Here is a 12,779-nt window from a genome sequence, read left to right as displayed (position 1 = left end):
CTGATTCTCATAGCTTACAGCAATGAATAGAAAGTTTCCAACTAATGACAACTGGTGTAGATGACAATAACTATGCGATTTAACAACCTACCTACCTTTGAATTTTCCTCATAGTTACGCAGTTCGAGCAGCAGGTTCTGTTTTCGCTGGCTCAGCTCACGGATTAAGTCTTGTTCTGCATTTGTGTCCATCAAATTCCCTTTCAACTCACGACCAGCAGGCAGATAACCTCGAACTACAGAGTGAAAGATAAGTAATTCAGAATAACTCTCTCTTTTTCTTTTGAAGACCTTACTCAAGCGGGTATTCTTCATAAATGAATGTGGACAGTATGGGTTGGAATTTAGTCTGGAAGCAGTGACCCGTCCCCCGGCATAAAAGTTGGGGGCAAGCCTTCCTCTGATTGGCCAACTCATCCCACAGCCATTTGACGGCCATAGGTCCATTAATTGGCTTGAGCTGGGAAATTTGCTCCCATGTGAGAGCTGCCGGATAATCAGAGGGCCCACAGTGCCACCGGGAGCAATGGCCACTGCTGGGACCACAGGTTGCCCCAAGGGAAGCATGCTGTCATGGAGCCCTGATGAAGGTAAGTCTGGGGTCTTGCCAGGGTCAGGCTAGTAGGTCCTAATAAGAGGGTTGGAGGGGGGGGGGGCTAGTGTGGACAGAACAGGAGGGGAAAAAGAACCGTGGGTTGGGGGAGAATATCTTGGTGGGGAAGGGAGCTTCCAATGGGCACAAAGGTCCTGTAAAGGAAGACCCCTTTCTTTGCCAAGCCACCAGTCCACTCAGCAAGACACATGGCACCAGTCTCCTCCACCATGGGAAAAATACCAGTGGCAGTGGAATTAGGCTCTTAAGTGGCCACCAATTGGCCACAAAGGCAAGCAGGTTGCCCAATGCCTTCCCTGCTACAGGTAAAATTATAGAGGGAGTGGGTAGGCACTAGGAACAGCACTGTTGGCATGTCGCCCAATTTTACATCCTTGCCCACCCACCACCTGCCCGGGGGACCCTAAATTCCAGCCTATGTATCAACAGGCTACAAGGGGTGCAGGGTCATCACCACCACATATTCATACGTTTCATCCAGAAAGAGCCACTGGACAGCAAAAAGAAGCAGGAATACTCAATTTTTACCTTCACCAACCTAACAGCAGCTGTCTTATAGCCAGCATAGCTGAGGTCACCCAACATAACACAGTCAAGAGACCTGGCTGATACTTTCTGGTCTGTATACCTTATTACTAAATCAGGAAAGCCCCAATCTTATGTTTCTAAATGGTTACACCACTCTTTCAGACTGTCACTGTACCATGAATATCATTTCCCTGCAAACCTTCACACAGTGCAGTACACTGGGGTTAATGGTGAATCAGAGTTCATTCATGTCAGGAGGGAAAGAAAGTTAGATTTACCTTCTCCTTCGATTGAGCAGCAGATGAGCTGCGTCTGTCCATCCATCCTGTAATCTTCTTCCACAATTCCAGCAACAGAGGAGGTAAAGTTGTCCTTGAAGATGACCTCACCGGTGCGGTCACTACGTGCGTCAATCTGCCAGGTGATTCAAAGACAGTCCATGAATGGTGATCATCAGCAGCAATACCAACAACACAGCTAATAAGTAAAGAAGTATATTTTGCATCTCCTACTCTAAGTTACTTCCACTTTCCCAAAGCCTCATGTCAAAGTGAGAGCTGCTGCTAAGCCTCTGCCCTTGAAGTCAGTTGTTATCAAGTTCGTGAGTGGTACTATGGATACCCCTCTCCAATTTTACCTGCCTAGAAAGAACTGCCTTCCCGAAAAGTAGACAGCATATGGATGCATTAAATGAAATATAATATAAAGTGGCCATCAATTACTTTTATCAAAAAAGTCATCAAAAAGATTTACACCACATATGGCGGTGCAATACATTGGTGCTGCAATGCATGTAGCATGGAACTAATGATGTAACATCAAATGAGAGCAAAGGCTATACAATTACCCAAAGCATAGGAGGGGAAAAATGCTGGTAGATCAGCCACCCCAAATTCACTCTAACAGAACCCTTAGGATATATGCATGGTGGCAGAGCCTCATGAAGAGGTTACTCTTGTATTTCTAGCTTCTTTATCCAAACTCGCCAATCACATGTACAGAATTGGTCAACAATAAGCAGGTTCTATTTATTTGAAGATAGGAACTAATATATTCAACTTATATAAAGAGACAGAGAGAGCTCGACAATCAAATCTACTCTAGAGATACAACAACCACCACCACCACCAAAACTAACAGTAACACAGGTTGCTAGGCATGTGCTGCCTTACATCCTCTATCTATGATGACAGGTGTACACCATTTGCATATTCTTTTAAAGTGTTATTGCAATACCTCCCTATTTCCCCAAAGATAATATTACACACAGTAAGAATAAATATTATGTTTCAACAACGTGGAAAGAAACCCACCACTATATATTTAAAAACGTTATCCTTCTTGCTATTTATGTTTAAAACTGGTCTTTTTCTGCTGAACAGAGAAAATTAAGATGACTGCTACAACTTACCTGATCATGGGGTTGGCCCTCTAACTGGGAGCTATCCCCAGAAGTTTCAATAACAAAATAATTATTTTCTCAGTTTCTGGAATGTCACACCTCATTAAACCTAGAGAGCTAGTAACAGACTCACATCACACCTGGAACTGTTCAGACCAATTTCAATTATGGGATATCATTTTCATTTGATAAGCCAACCTTGCTAGCAGAGTCAGTGGGTCTGCTGAGACAAGGTCTTCCCAAATGCCAGACCCTCAACACAGATGGCACCCCTTTCAACAACTAATGACTGAGACATTATAGTCCTGAAACCGAAGTCAATTCCAGGCACTGGATAAACATTCCTTTTGAAGTCATGGTAGAGAAGGAATGTCACATGTATTATGACACAGTCGATGGTAAAGGCCGAGTTGTTCAAATCCCAGAGGGAAGCTTGAAACAATTGTCATAACCCATTTTTTCAATTTGTAATTTTGAGATACAGACTTTGAATTCAGTAGGAATAAGACCACCGAGTATCGTGGTTTTTATATAAAACTAAATTAAAGATATATTAATTTAACAACAAACTAAACAGATACACATGGCTACAAACTACTATGATAATTTTTTTTAACAAATTCCCAAAATTATTCACTCTCAGATAAACGTTCACCAAGGCAACAATAACCCACAGACTTTAAATAGACACCAGGCAAAGCACATTTGTCCTTGTGAGTTCAAAATGAGGTTCCCTTCAATTTGCAGACACAGTTGTTGGCTCACAGGCCAGTTAGATCTTACATGCCTCTAACCTGCACACACAAAACTCCAGTCTGTTTATACCTAGCTACTCCTTTGAATGTGAATTTTCCATTATATTACTAGCTCTTTTAATTTTACCTCTCATAACAATAATCCTTTCATTCCACCAATTTTATTAGTACACATTCTTTTGAATGGTTTATTCAACAAATGCAAATTGCACTTCACCTTTTACTCCTTATGTTTATCTAATTAACATGAATAGACTTTTTAATTAAAATATTGGATTCAAATTTAACCATTTAAATTTATTTGAACCCGGGTCCCCAGAGCATTACCACTACTCCACCAGATCTTGTGACGGTATGACTTTTTCAAGATTGAGACTCCTCACTTCAGTGTTCCTGACTTGTAGGTGCACTGCCATCCTGCGTATTATCGGAGTGCTGATTGTTTTCATGACGGTCTTCCACAATTTCACTCTCCGAATTCATCTTGAGATGTGTTCTAGATGGAACTGGAGTGCTGGGTGTTATACAGCTGGACAATTCCCTTAGCTGGCTTCTGTTTCTCCTTAATGATGCCCCATTTGGTGTTGTGACCTCATAGAATCTAAGCTCACTGCACATTTTAGGTACTTCCATGGGAAACTAGGTTTCCCTGGGTTTGATCTATCACCCAAACCTTTTGTTCTACATGTAGGCTAGGCAGCTCTGCAGCTGCATGTCAGTTATGTGCCATGCTCATGCTTCCTTGTTTTTGGTGAAGTTTCTCCTGTTTTGAGAATTTAGATAGGTGATGGCTTGGCAAGGTTGTCCTAACCTACCTCCTAGACATGATTTTCGCTGGTTACGGTAAGCCCATGTCTAAAGGTATCACCCTCAAGTGCAACATGGAGATCTTCTTTTATTGCCTTAATGGTGCAGGCCATGCCCTGGGCACTGGAGGAAAGGTTTTGTGAGCAGGCAGACCACAGAACAGGAAGCATTTTGGAGATAGTGACCATAACTCAGTTAGATTTAGGATAGTTATGGAAAAGGATAAGGTTGAGCCAGGAATAAAAGTTCTAAACTGGGGAAAGGCTAATTTTACTAAGATGAGATATGATTTGGTTCAAGTGGACTGGGAGCAGCCACTTGCAGGTAAAACTGTGTCAGAGCAGTGGGAGGCATTCAATAGCGAGAGTAAAGGGCAAATATGTTCCCATAAGTACAAAGTTGGGGAGACCAAGTCTGGAGAACCCTGGGTGTCAAGGGTCATAAAGGTTAGGATTAAGAAAAAAAGGGAAGCTAATGGCAGATACGAAGGGCAGGGTCCTAGAGGAGTATAAAAATGAATGAATACTTTGCGTCGGTCTTCACAAAGGAAAAGCTCGACACAGATATAGGCATCAGGGTGGAGGACTATGAAATATTAGAGGAAATTAACATAGAGAGAGAGCAGCTGCTAGCGGGTTTAGTGGCCTTAAAAGTGAATAAATCTGCAGGCACGGATGAGATGTATCACAGGCTGTTGAGGGAGGCAAGGGAAGAGATATCAGGGGCCCTGGCAGTAATTTTCAAATCCTCGCTGGCCACAGGTGAGGTGCCAGAGGACTAGAGAACTGCTAACATTGTCCCATTATTAAAAAAGGGAGGAAGGGATAGACCAGGAAATTACAGGCCAGTCAGCCTAACTTCAGTGTTGGGCAAAGAATTTCCGAGGGACAGAATATATCTGCACTTGGAGAGACACAGATTAATCAGGGATAGTCAGCATGGATTTGATAAGGGAAAGTCGCGTTTGACAAATTTGATCGAATTTTTTGAGGAGGTAACTAGGAGTGCTGAGGGTAAGGCATTTGATGTGGTCTACATGGACTTTAGCAAGGCTTTTGATAAGGTCCCGCATAGCGGACTGGTCAAGAAAGTAACAGCCCATGGGATCCAAGGCAAAGTGGCACGCCAGATCCAAAATTGGCTGAGAGGCAGGAAGCAGAGGGTGATGGTAGAGGGATGTTTCTATGACTGGAATTCTGTTTCCAGTGGGGTTCCACGGGGCTTGGTGCTAGGGCCCTTGGTGCTTGTGGTGTACTTAAATGATTTGGATTTAAATGTAGGGGGTATGATCAAGAGGTTCGCGGATTACATGAAAACTGGTAGGGTGGTGAATGTGAGGACAATAGCCATAAACTACAGGGGGATATCAATGGACTGGTCAGGTGGGCAGAGCAATGACAAATGGAATTCAACCCAGAAAAGTGTGAGGTAATGCACTTGAGGAGGGCTAACAAGGCAAGGGATTACACTATGAATGGTAGGACCCTGGAAAGTACTGAAGATCAGAGGGATCTGGGTGTACATATCCACAGATCCCTGAAGGTAGCAAGACAGGTAGATAAAGGTGGTTAAGAAGGCAATTGGGATACTTGCCTTTATTAGCCGAGGCATAGAATACAAGAGCAGGGAGGTTATCCTGGAACTGTATAAAATGCCGGTTAGGCCACAACTGGAGTACTGCGAGCCGTTCTGGTCACCGCATTATAGGAAGGATGTGATTGCACTGGAGTGGCTGCAGAAGAGATTTACCAGGATGTTGCCTGGGTTGGAGGGTCTGAACTATGAGGAAAGATTGGATAGGCTGGGGTTGTTTTCCTTGGAACAGCGAAGGTTGAGAGGGGACCTGATAGAGGTGTATAAGATTATGAGGGGCATAGATAGGGTGGTTAGGAAGACACTTCTTCCATTAGTAGAGGGGTCAATAATCAGGAGGTACAGATTTAAGGTAAGAGGTAGAAGGCTAAGAGGGGAGTTGAGGAGAAATTTTTTCACCCAGAGGGTGGTGGGAGTCTGGAATTGACTGCCAGAAAAGACGGTTGAGTCAGAAACTCTCATAATATTAAAGTAGTGTTTAGATATTCACTTGTGTTGCCATAGCGTCCAGGGCTATCGGCCAAGCGACGGAAAATGGGATTAGACTAATCAGATCTTTGTTGACTGGCACAGACACGATGGGCCAAATGGCCTCCTTCTGTGCTGTAAATGTCTATGAGTCTATGTCTAAGTCTGTGACAGATGACATTGAAGTAAAACTGGCAAAGTTAAACAGATATACTGACAGTACAGTAATTTATTAATGACTTTAAAGTGAAAAAAAAACTTAAGTAAGGCAACGTTAAGCAAGGACTTACTGTACAGGTACCTGCATGGTGAGTGTATTTTTTATTGGATACTGTATTTTATTTCTTTTATATTTAATGATGTATTTTAGCTTGCAAAGGATGCACAGTGTTGCACAGATATGGTACAGTATTTCAACTTGTACATTGTTTTTTCCGGGCAAGAAGTGTCCAAAGGAACCTAACTCTGGCTTTAACATTGACCCCTATGGGAACCTATGATTCACTTAAAATTGTGATTTTCAGGAACACAACCACAACTTTAATGAGGACTTACTGTAATTGGATTGCACTTGCGATACGCTTTTAAAGCCAAATGCAATTGGTTTTCGGTCTTGCATAGTGCACACTCCTATCATGCTTTTTGTTTGGTCACATCTTATTGTAACCTTTAGTTGCATCTCCAGAACCAGATTTCCTGCATTGGCCAGCCCAATGATCCTTTTACACCACATGCCTCTTTGAAAGCAGGACAGCTTTGCGGTAGATGCAGGAGACCCCACTTCTCAAATGGCCTGCTTGGTTTGTGTTTCGGCTACTGCGCCAATACTGGTAGCCGGCCTAATACTTGCAGTTGTTGTCACCAGCCACAATGGCTTCATATTTTCTGCCGCCTTTCAGCAATGTGTCAATATTGTAATCTCTCTTTTTCATCAAAGCTCTTATTGGAAGGCTTTGATTGGCATTAAAGCAATGACTTGTTCCATTATCCATTCAAAGAGCTCAGCTTCCAAAAAAAGCACTGTCCCTGCCCTTATCATGAGACCTGCTGATGAACTGATCGATTGATTCTTGTGGCTGTTGTCTGTAAGCTATCAGCTTCGATTGGTGTATTCTAAAGTTCGCCTTTACATGAAGATGCTGCTCCAGCATGTTCCACAGCTTAACAGAGTCCTTCTGATCCTCCTCGTACAGGTCCGAAGTGTTGGCTCTATACAGCAGACCCGCATTTCCAATGGCTATCTTAATTTTCACTTGTTTATCCGATTCTGTGACAGTTAAATCTAAAAAGCATAATACGTCCTTTGTTTAAAATCTGTTATCTTCCAATGCATGCAGGGGAATTTGGCAGTCACCTTCCTGATTTTCTCTGTCTTTTACAGATGTTCACAACTTACAGGGGATTTGTAAACTCTCTACGGCAATATTCAGCAATGCAACTGCTGTTTTTTGTATTCTGTTCCTTTTTTTGGCTGAAGTTCAGGTTTTTGCCACACATCACGGTGGAGCTGTTTTTGCATTTTGCGCATTTTCATTCTTTGCGTAGGAATAGCAGCCGAGGATGCCTCGATGGCCCTGCAACGCCCAACTCAAAATCGTCTATGCAGCATGACCCCGAACCAACCCGTTGCTCCCACTCACCACCAATCCAGCTATCTCAGAAATCAGGTACTCAGTGCTCTGCAAAGCACTCGCTGCAGAAGGACTCTGCTCTGGGATTTCAATGCACATAGAATTTCTGCCTTTGCTGGAAATAGCCTGTATTGCAGCAAATCCAGTCTGTGGTTCCCCCTCAAACTCACACCGTCGCCACCATGTTGCATTTCCAGCTTCTTTACACAAACTCAATATTAAGAATCCAAGACCACATTTGGAATAAAGCATCTAGTTGTCGAGTCAATTTGTCCAATATTTCTGCTTACCAATTTCTTTGACATATCACACACGGGTTTGGTAAACTACAAGCAGGTTCTATTTATTTGAGGCCTAGAGCTAATACACATTACAGAAGAGCTCTAAAAAACAGGTCTACGCTAGGGATTCAACACAACAACAACAATTGCCAACAATACTAACAGCAACGTAGCCTGCTGGTCACATGCTGCTTTACATTCTGGTTCCACGATGACACATGAGGACCATTTGCATATTCTCTTAAAGTAATATCACAACAGTTGCCTGTCTGCCATTTTTGCCATGGACAGCATAAGAACACTAAACTATATATCTGAATTTTTGTAGCAAGCCTCTTGTATCCACAGATTCCTATGCGTCATGCTACAAGTGCATACGTAGGGGTTTTGGGTACACAGAGCATCAGGCTTGGCCAAGATGCCTACTAAAACCAATAAGCTTTCCAACACCCACTAGCAAGATTGATAATTGTACCAGAACGAGGTGCCAATATCTTCAAGAAAGCTTTACGGACAGGAGAGCAACAGACAAACTGCACTGATTTCCTTTAACACCTGTCCATAAGCAGGTGTTTTGCATTAGTTTTTAAAAACAGAGAGTGGCGTGTTTTTCCCAGTCCCTTGGTTTTTGTCATCCAATTTAACTAATAGTCCACAGCAAACCTGAGTTAGGATTAACTCAGGAGGTTAGCTTATTTTTCACATTCAAAACCCAGGGGAAGGAGTCCCACTCCAAACACACACACACACACACACACACACACACACACACACACACACACACACACACAGTAAAAGGGGGTAGAAAAAATGGGTTTTACAGTACAAGAACCACAGAAATGAATATTAGTTTGTGAGTTCTAGAGTCCAAAGTCAGAGTCCAATGAGGAATTCTTTCACATAGGCGTTGAAGTTCAGCTGGCTGAAGATCGAGATCGATTTGCCTTTCAGTTGATGCTGGTATGGCAAGGATGTAGTAGGTACGCAGAGACTGAGTCAGTTTTGTAGGCGATGGTACAAAATCTTCCAGCAGGAGCAGGCTTGATGATCAGGCTGTTGTTCTGCCTGGAGGGGCCTGCTTCTTGGTGGCTCACCAGACTAACTAGTTATCAGTTCTCAAAGGCATTTTGGGATTTCAAAATGGTCACTGAAGTCATGTGACCTTCCTTCTCCACAATGACTTCAAAAAGGGATGTTTATCCAGTGTCAGTGTCACTTCTCGTTATCTTGACTCCCTTCTCTCTCCCCTTGTCCAGACCCTTCCCCCCAACATCCGTGATTCCTCTGACACCTTACGTCACATCAACAATTTCCAGTTCCCTGGCCCCAACCGCTTCCTCTTCACCATGGACGTCCAATCCCGCTACACCTCCATCCTCCACCAGGATGGTCTGAGGGCCCTTAGCTTCTTCCTCGAACAGAGGCCCGAACAATCCCCAACCACCACTACTCTCCTCCGTCTGGCTGAACTTGTTCTCACACTGAACAATTTCTCCTTAAACTCCTCTCACTTCCTCCAAATAAAAGGTGTGGCTATGGGTACCCGCATGGGCCCCAGCTATGCCTGTCTCTTTATGGAGTATGTGGAACATTCCTTGTTCCAGTCCTACTCCGGCCCCCTCCCACAACTCTTTCTCCGGTACATCGATGATTACTTCGGTGCTGCTTCATGCTCTCGTTGGGACTTGGAAAAATTTATTGATTTTGCTTCCAATCTCCACCCCTCCATCATTTTCACGTGGTCCATCTCTGACACTTCCCTTCCCTTCCTTGACCTCTCTGTCTCAATTTCTGGTGATAGACTGTCCAACAATATCCATTACAGGCCTACCGACTCCCACAGCTACCTCGACTACAACTCCTCACACCCCACTTCCTGTAAGGACTCCATCCCATTCTCTCAATTCCTTCGCCTCCGTCGCATCTGTTCTAATGATGCTACCTTCAAAAACAGTTCCTCTGACATGTCCTCCTTTTCCTTAACTGAGGTTTTACATCCACGGTCATTGACAGGGCCCTCAACCGTGTCCAGCCCATCTCCCGTGCATCTGCCCTCACGCCTTCTCCTCCCTCCCAGAAACATGATAGGGTCCCCCTTGTCCTCACTTATCACCCCACCAGTCTTCGCATTCAAAGGATCATCCTCCGCCATTTCCGCCAACTCCAGCATGATGCCACCACCAAACACATCTTCCCTTCACCCCCCCCCCCCCCCAGCGGCATTCCGGGACACCCTGGTCCACTCCTCCATCGCCCCCTACTCCTCAACCCCCACCTATGGCACCTCCCCATGCCCAAGCAAAAGATGCAACACCTGCCCCTTCACTTCCTCTCTCCTCACCATCCAAGGGCCCAAACACTCCTTTCAAGTGAAGCAGCATTTCACTTGCATTTCCCCCAACTTAGTCTACTGCATTCATTGCTCCCAATGCGGTCTCCTCTACATTGGAGAGACCAAATGTAAACTGGGCTACCGCTTTGCAGAACACATGCGGTCTGTCCGCAAGAAAGACCCAAACCTCCCTGTCGCTTGCCATTTTAACACTCCACCCTGCTCTCTTGCCCACATCTGTCCTTGGCTTGTTGCATTGTTCCAGTGAAGCCCAACCCAAACTGGAGGATCAGCACCTCATCTTCCGACTAGGTACTTTACAGCCTTCCGGACTGAATATTGAATTCAACAACTTTAGATCTTGAACTCCCTCCTCCACCCCCACCCCCTTTCCGTTTCTTCCCCCTTTCTTTTGTTTTTTCCAATAATTTATATAGATTTTTCTATACACACCTATTTCCATTATTTTTAAATCTATATCTTTTATGCCCTGTTAGCCTTTCCACCCCACCCCCACTAGAGCTGTATCTTGAGTGTCCTGCCATCCATTCTTAATTAGCACATTCGTTTAGATAATATCACCACCTTCAACACCTCTTTGTTCTTCCGTCCGTGAAATCTTTTGATTATCTGGTCCTATCACTGCTTGCTTGTCCCTACAACCCCTGCCCCCACCCCCACCCCCCCACTTCTCTCTCCAAAACCCCCCCCCCAACCTTAAACCAGCTTATATTTCACCCCTCTCCTAATATTTACACTTCTGTTGAAGGGTCAAGAGGACTCAAAACGTCAACTCTTTTCTTCTCCGCCGATGCTGCCAGACCTGCTGAGTTTTTCCAGGTAATTCTGTTTTTGTCAGGAATTGGCTTTGATTTCAGGGATGATAATGTCCCAGTCATTAGTTGTTGAAAGATATACCATCTATGTTGAGGGGTCTGGCATTTGGGAAGCCATTATCTAGGCAGACCCATTAATTCTGCTAGCAAGGTGTGCTTACCAGATGTAAATGACAACCCATATGCCTCCCTTTGAAGTGGGTCTAGACAGTCCCAGGTGTGATATGTGTCTGTTCGCAGCTCTCAAGGCATAATGAGGTTTGATGTGCAAGCCTCCTGGCCTTTGTGATTACAAGGGGTCTGTACAATGTGTTGTGAGATTTCAGAAGCTGAGAAAAAAAATTATTTTGTTCTTGAAACTCCTGGCAGTGGTTCTCAGACAAAGGGCTCACTCTGTGGTCAGGTGACTTATAGCAGCCATCTTTTTGGTTCAGCAAAAAGTCCATTTTTAAAAATAGCAATAAGGATTAATTTTTGAACATACAGTATTGGAGTGCTTCTCATGTGGTTAAAAACCCAATAAAAGGAAGACAGTACAAAACTGATCAGGAAAAACACCTCATCATAAAAATAATCATGTTATGTAAAAGAGAGGGAAGCAGCCTGTAATTCAACATTTTAAAAGGGCCAGCAATAACAATTATAGCCAATTATAGTTGCTGCTCCCAACCAATAGAATTCTGGGTCACAGACGATCATAAATGGTCATGTGTCAGTCCAATTACATCATATCAGGTTGCATGTTACAGTCCAATTATATCACATTTGGCCCTATATCAGTTTTGCACCAGGCACTGTGTCACAGTCCAATTATATCAAGATGCTCTGAATCACAAGGTTAAGTCACTGCTCTATTTTATCTCAAGGCCTTTAATCACCATCTTGGATTTCCAGAAGACCCTGAGTCACAGCCTACAAACCCATGTTACGCAGCACTAACTTCTGATGAGGGAAAAAAAGCTAGACTTAAAACTCAACATAATAAATATCAGACACCTTTTATTTGCATTCAGTCTAAGGCTCAAGCCACAGAAGTCACTCAAAGTTTTCCCTCACGGTTTACACTATTACCTGAACCTGAATTGCTATCTTAAAATCACCTGCCAGGCATTCAACATTCCCCAATAAATCTCTCCCATTAATTGTGACAGATATACAACAACAACTCACCTTCCCATTTGACCAGCCAGTGATTAATTCACAAACACCATCCGAGTTCAAATCAAAAGCATGAATACTCATGGCATGATTTTTAGACTGCAAGAGATAAAAAAACGTTTCTCACGGGTGTAACAGGCTACATCTCATTTAAAAATCAAAATGTTAAGATTGTAATTTCAACCATGGATCACTTAAAGTCACTTTTCCCTCTGCCTCGAACAGCAAAAGTTATTAATGTCTGTACTTTGTCTCTGGGTATGTGGAAATTTAAGTTTCTGTTACTAGGTGTCACCAGCATTGTGGAACTTGCTATCACTCATTAACACTGACGAATGGAACACTTTCCATTGCAAGTATCTATATTAGCATTCAG

General features: G+C 43.5%; 1 protein-coding gene across 2 annotated transcripts in view; it reads right to left on the bottom strand.

Annotated features, from left to right (window-relative positions):
• The window catches only part of bbs2 (Bardet-Biedl syndrome 2), an 81,956-nt gene that overhangs the window by 44,181 nt on the left and 24,996 nt on the right, over nt 1–12,779 (bottom strand). For both annotated transcript variants that reach the window (XM_041192730.1, XM_041192731.1), the window contains exons 8-10: nt 12,416–12,502; nt 1,419–1,554; nt 96–235 (exon numbers count right to left, since the gene is read on the bottom strand). In XM_041192730.1, coding sequence (XP_041048664.1) covers nt 96–235; nt 1,419–1,554; nt 12,416–12,502 — 363 coding nt within the window. The remainder of the gene's footprint in view (nt 1–95; nt 236–1,418; nt 1,555–12,415; nt 12,503–12,779) is intronic.

This window comes from Carcharodon carcharias, chromosome 7 (genome assembly GCF_017639515.1).
Source record: "Carcharodon carcharias isolate sCarCar2 chromosome 7, sCarCar2.pri, whole genome shotgun sequence".
Classification (NCBI taxonomy): Eukaryota; Metazoa; Chordata; class Chondrichthyes; order Lamniformes; family Lamnidae; genus Carcharodon; species Carcharodon carcharias.
Note: the sequence above shows the minus strand (reverse complement) of the source record. Positions and strands in the feature narration are given on the sequence as shown.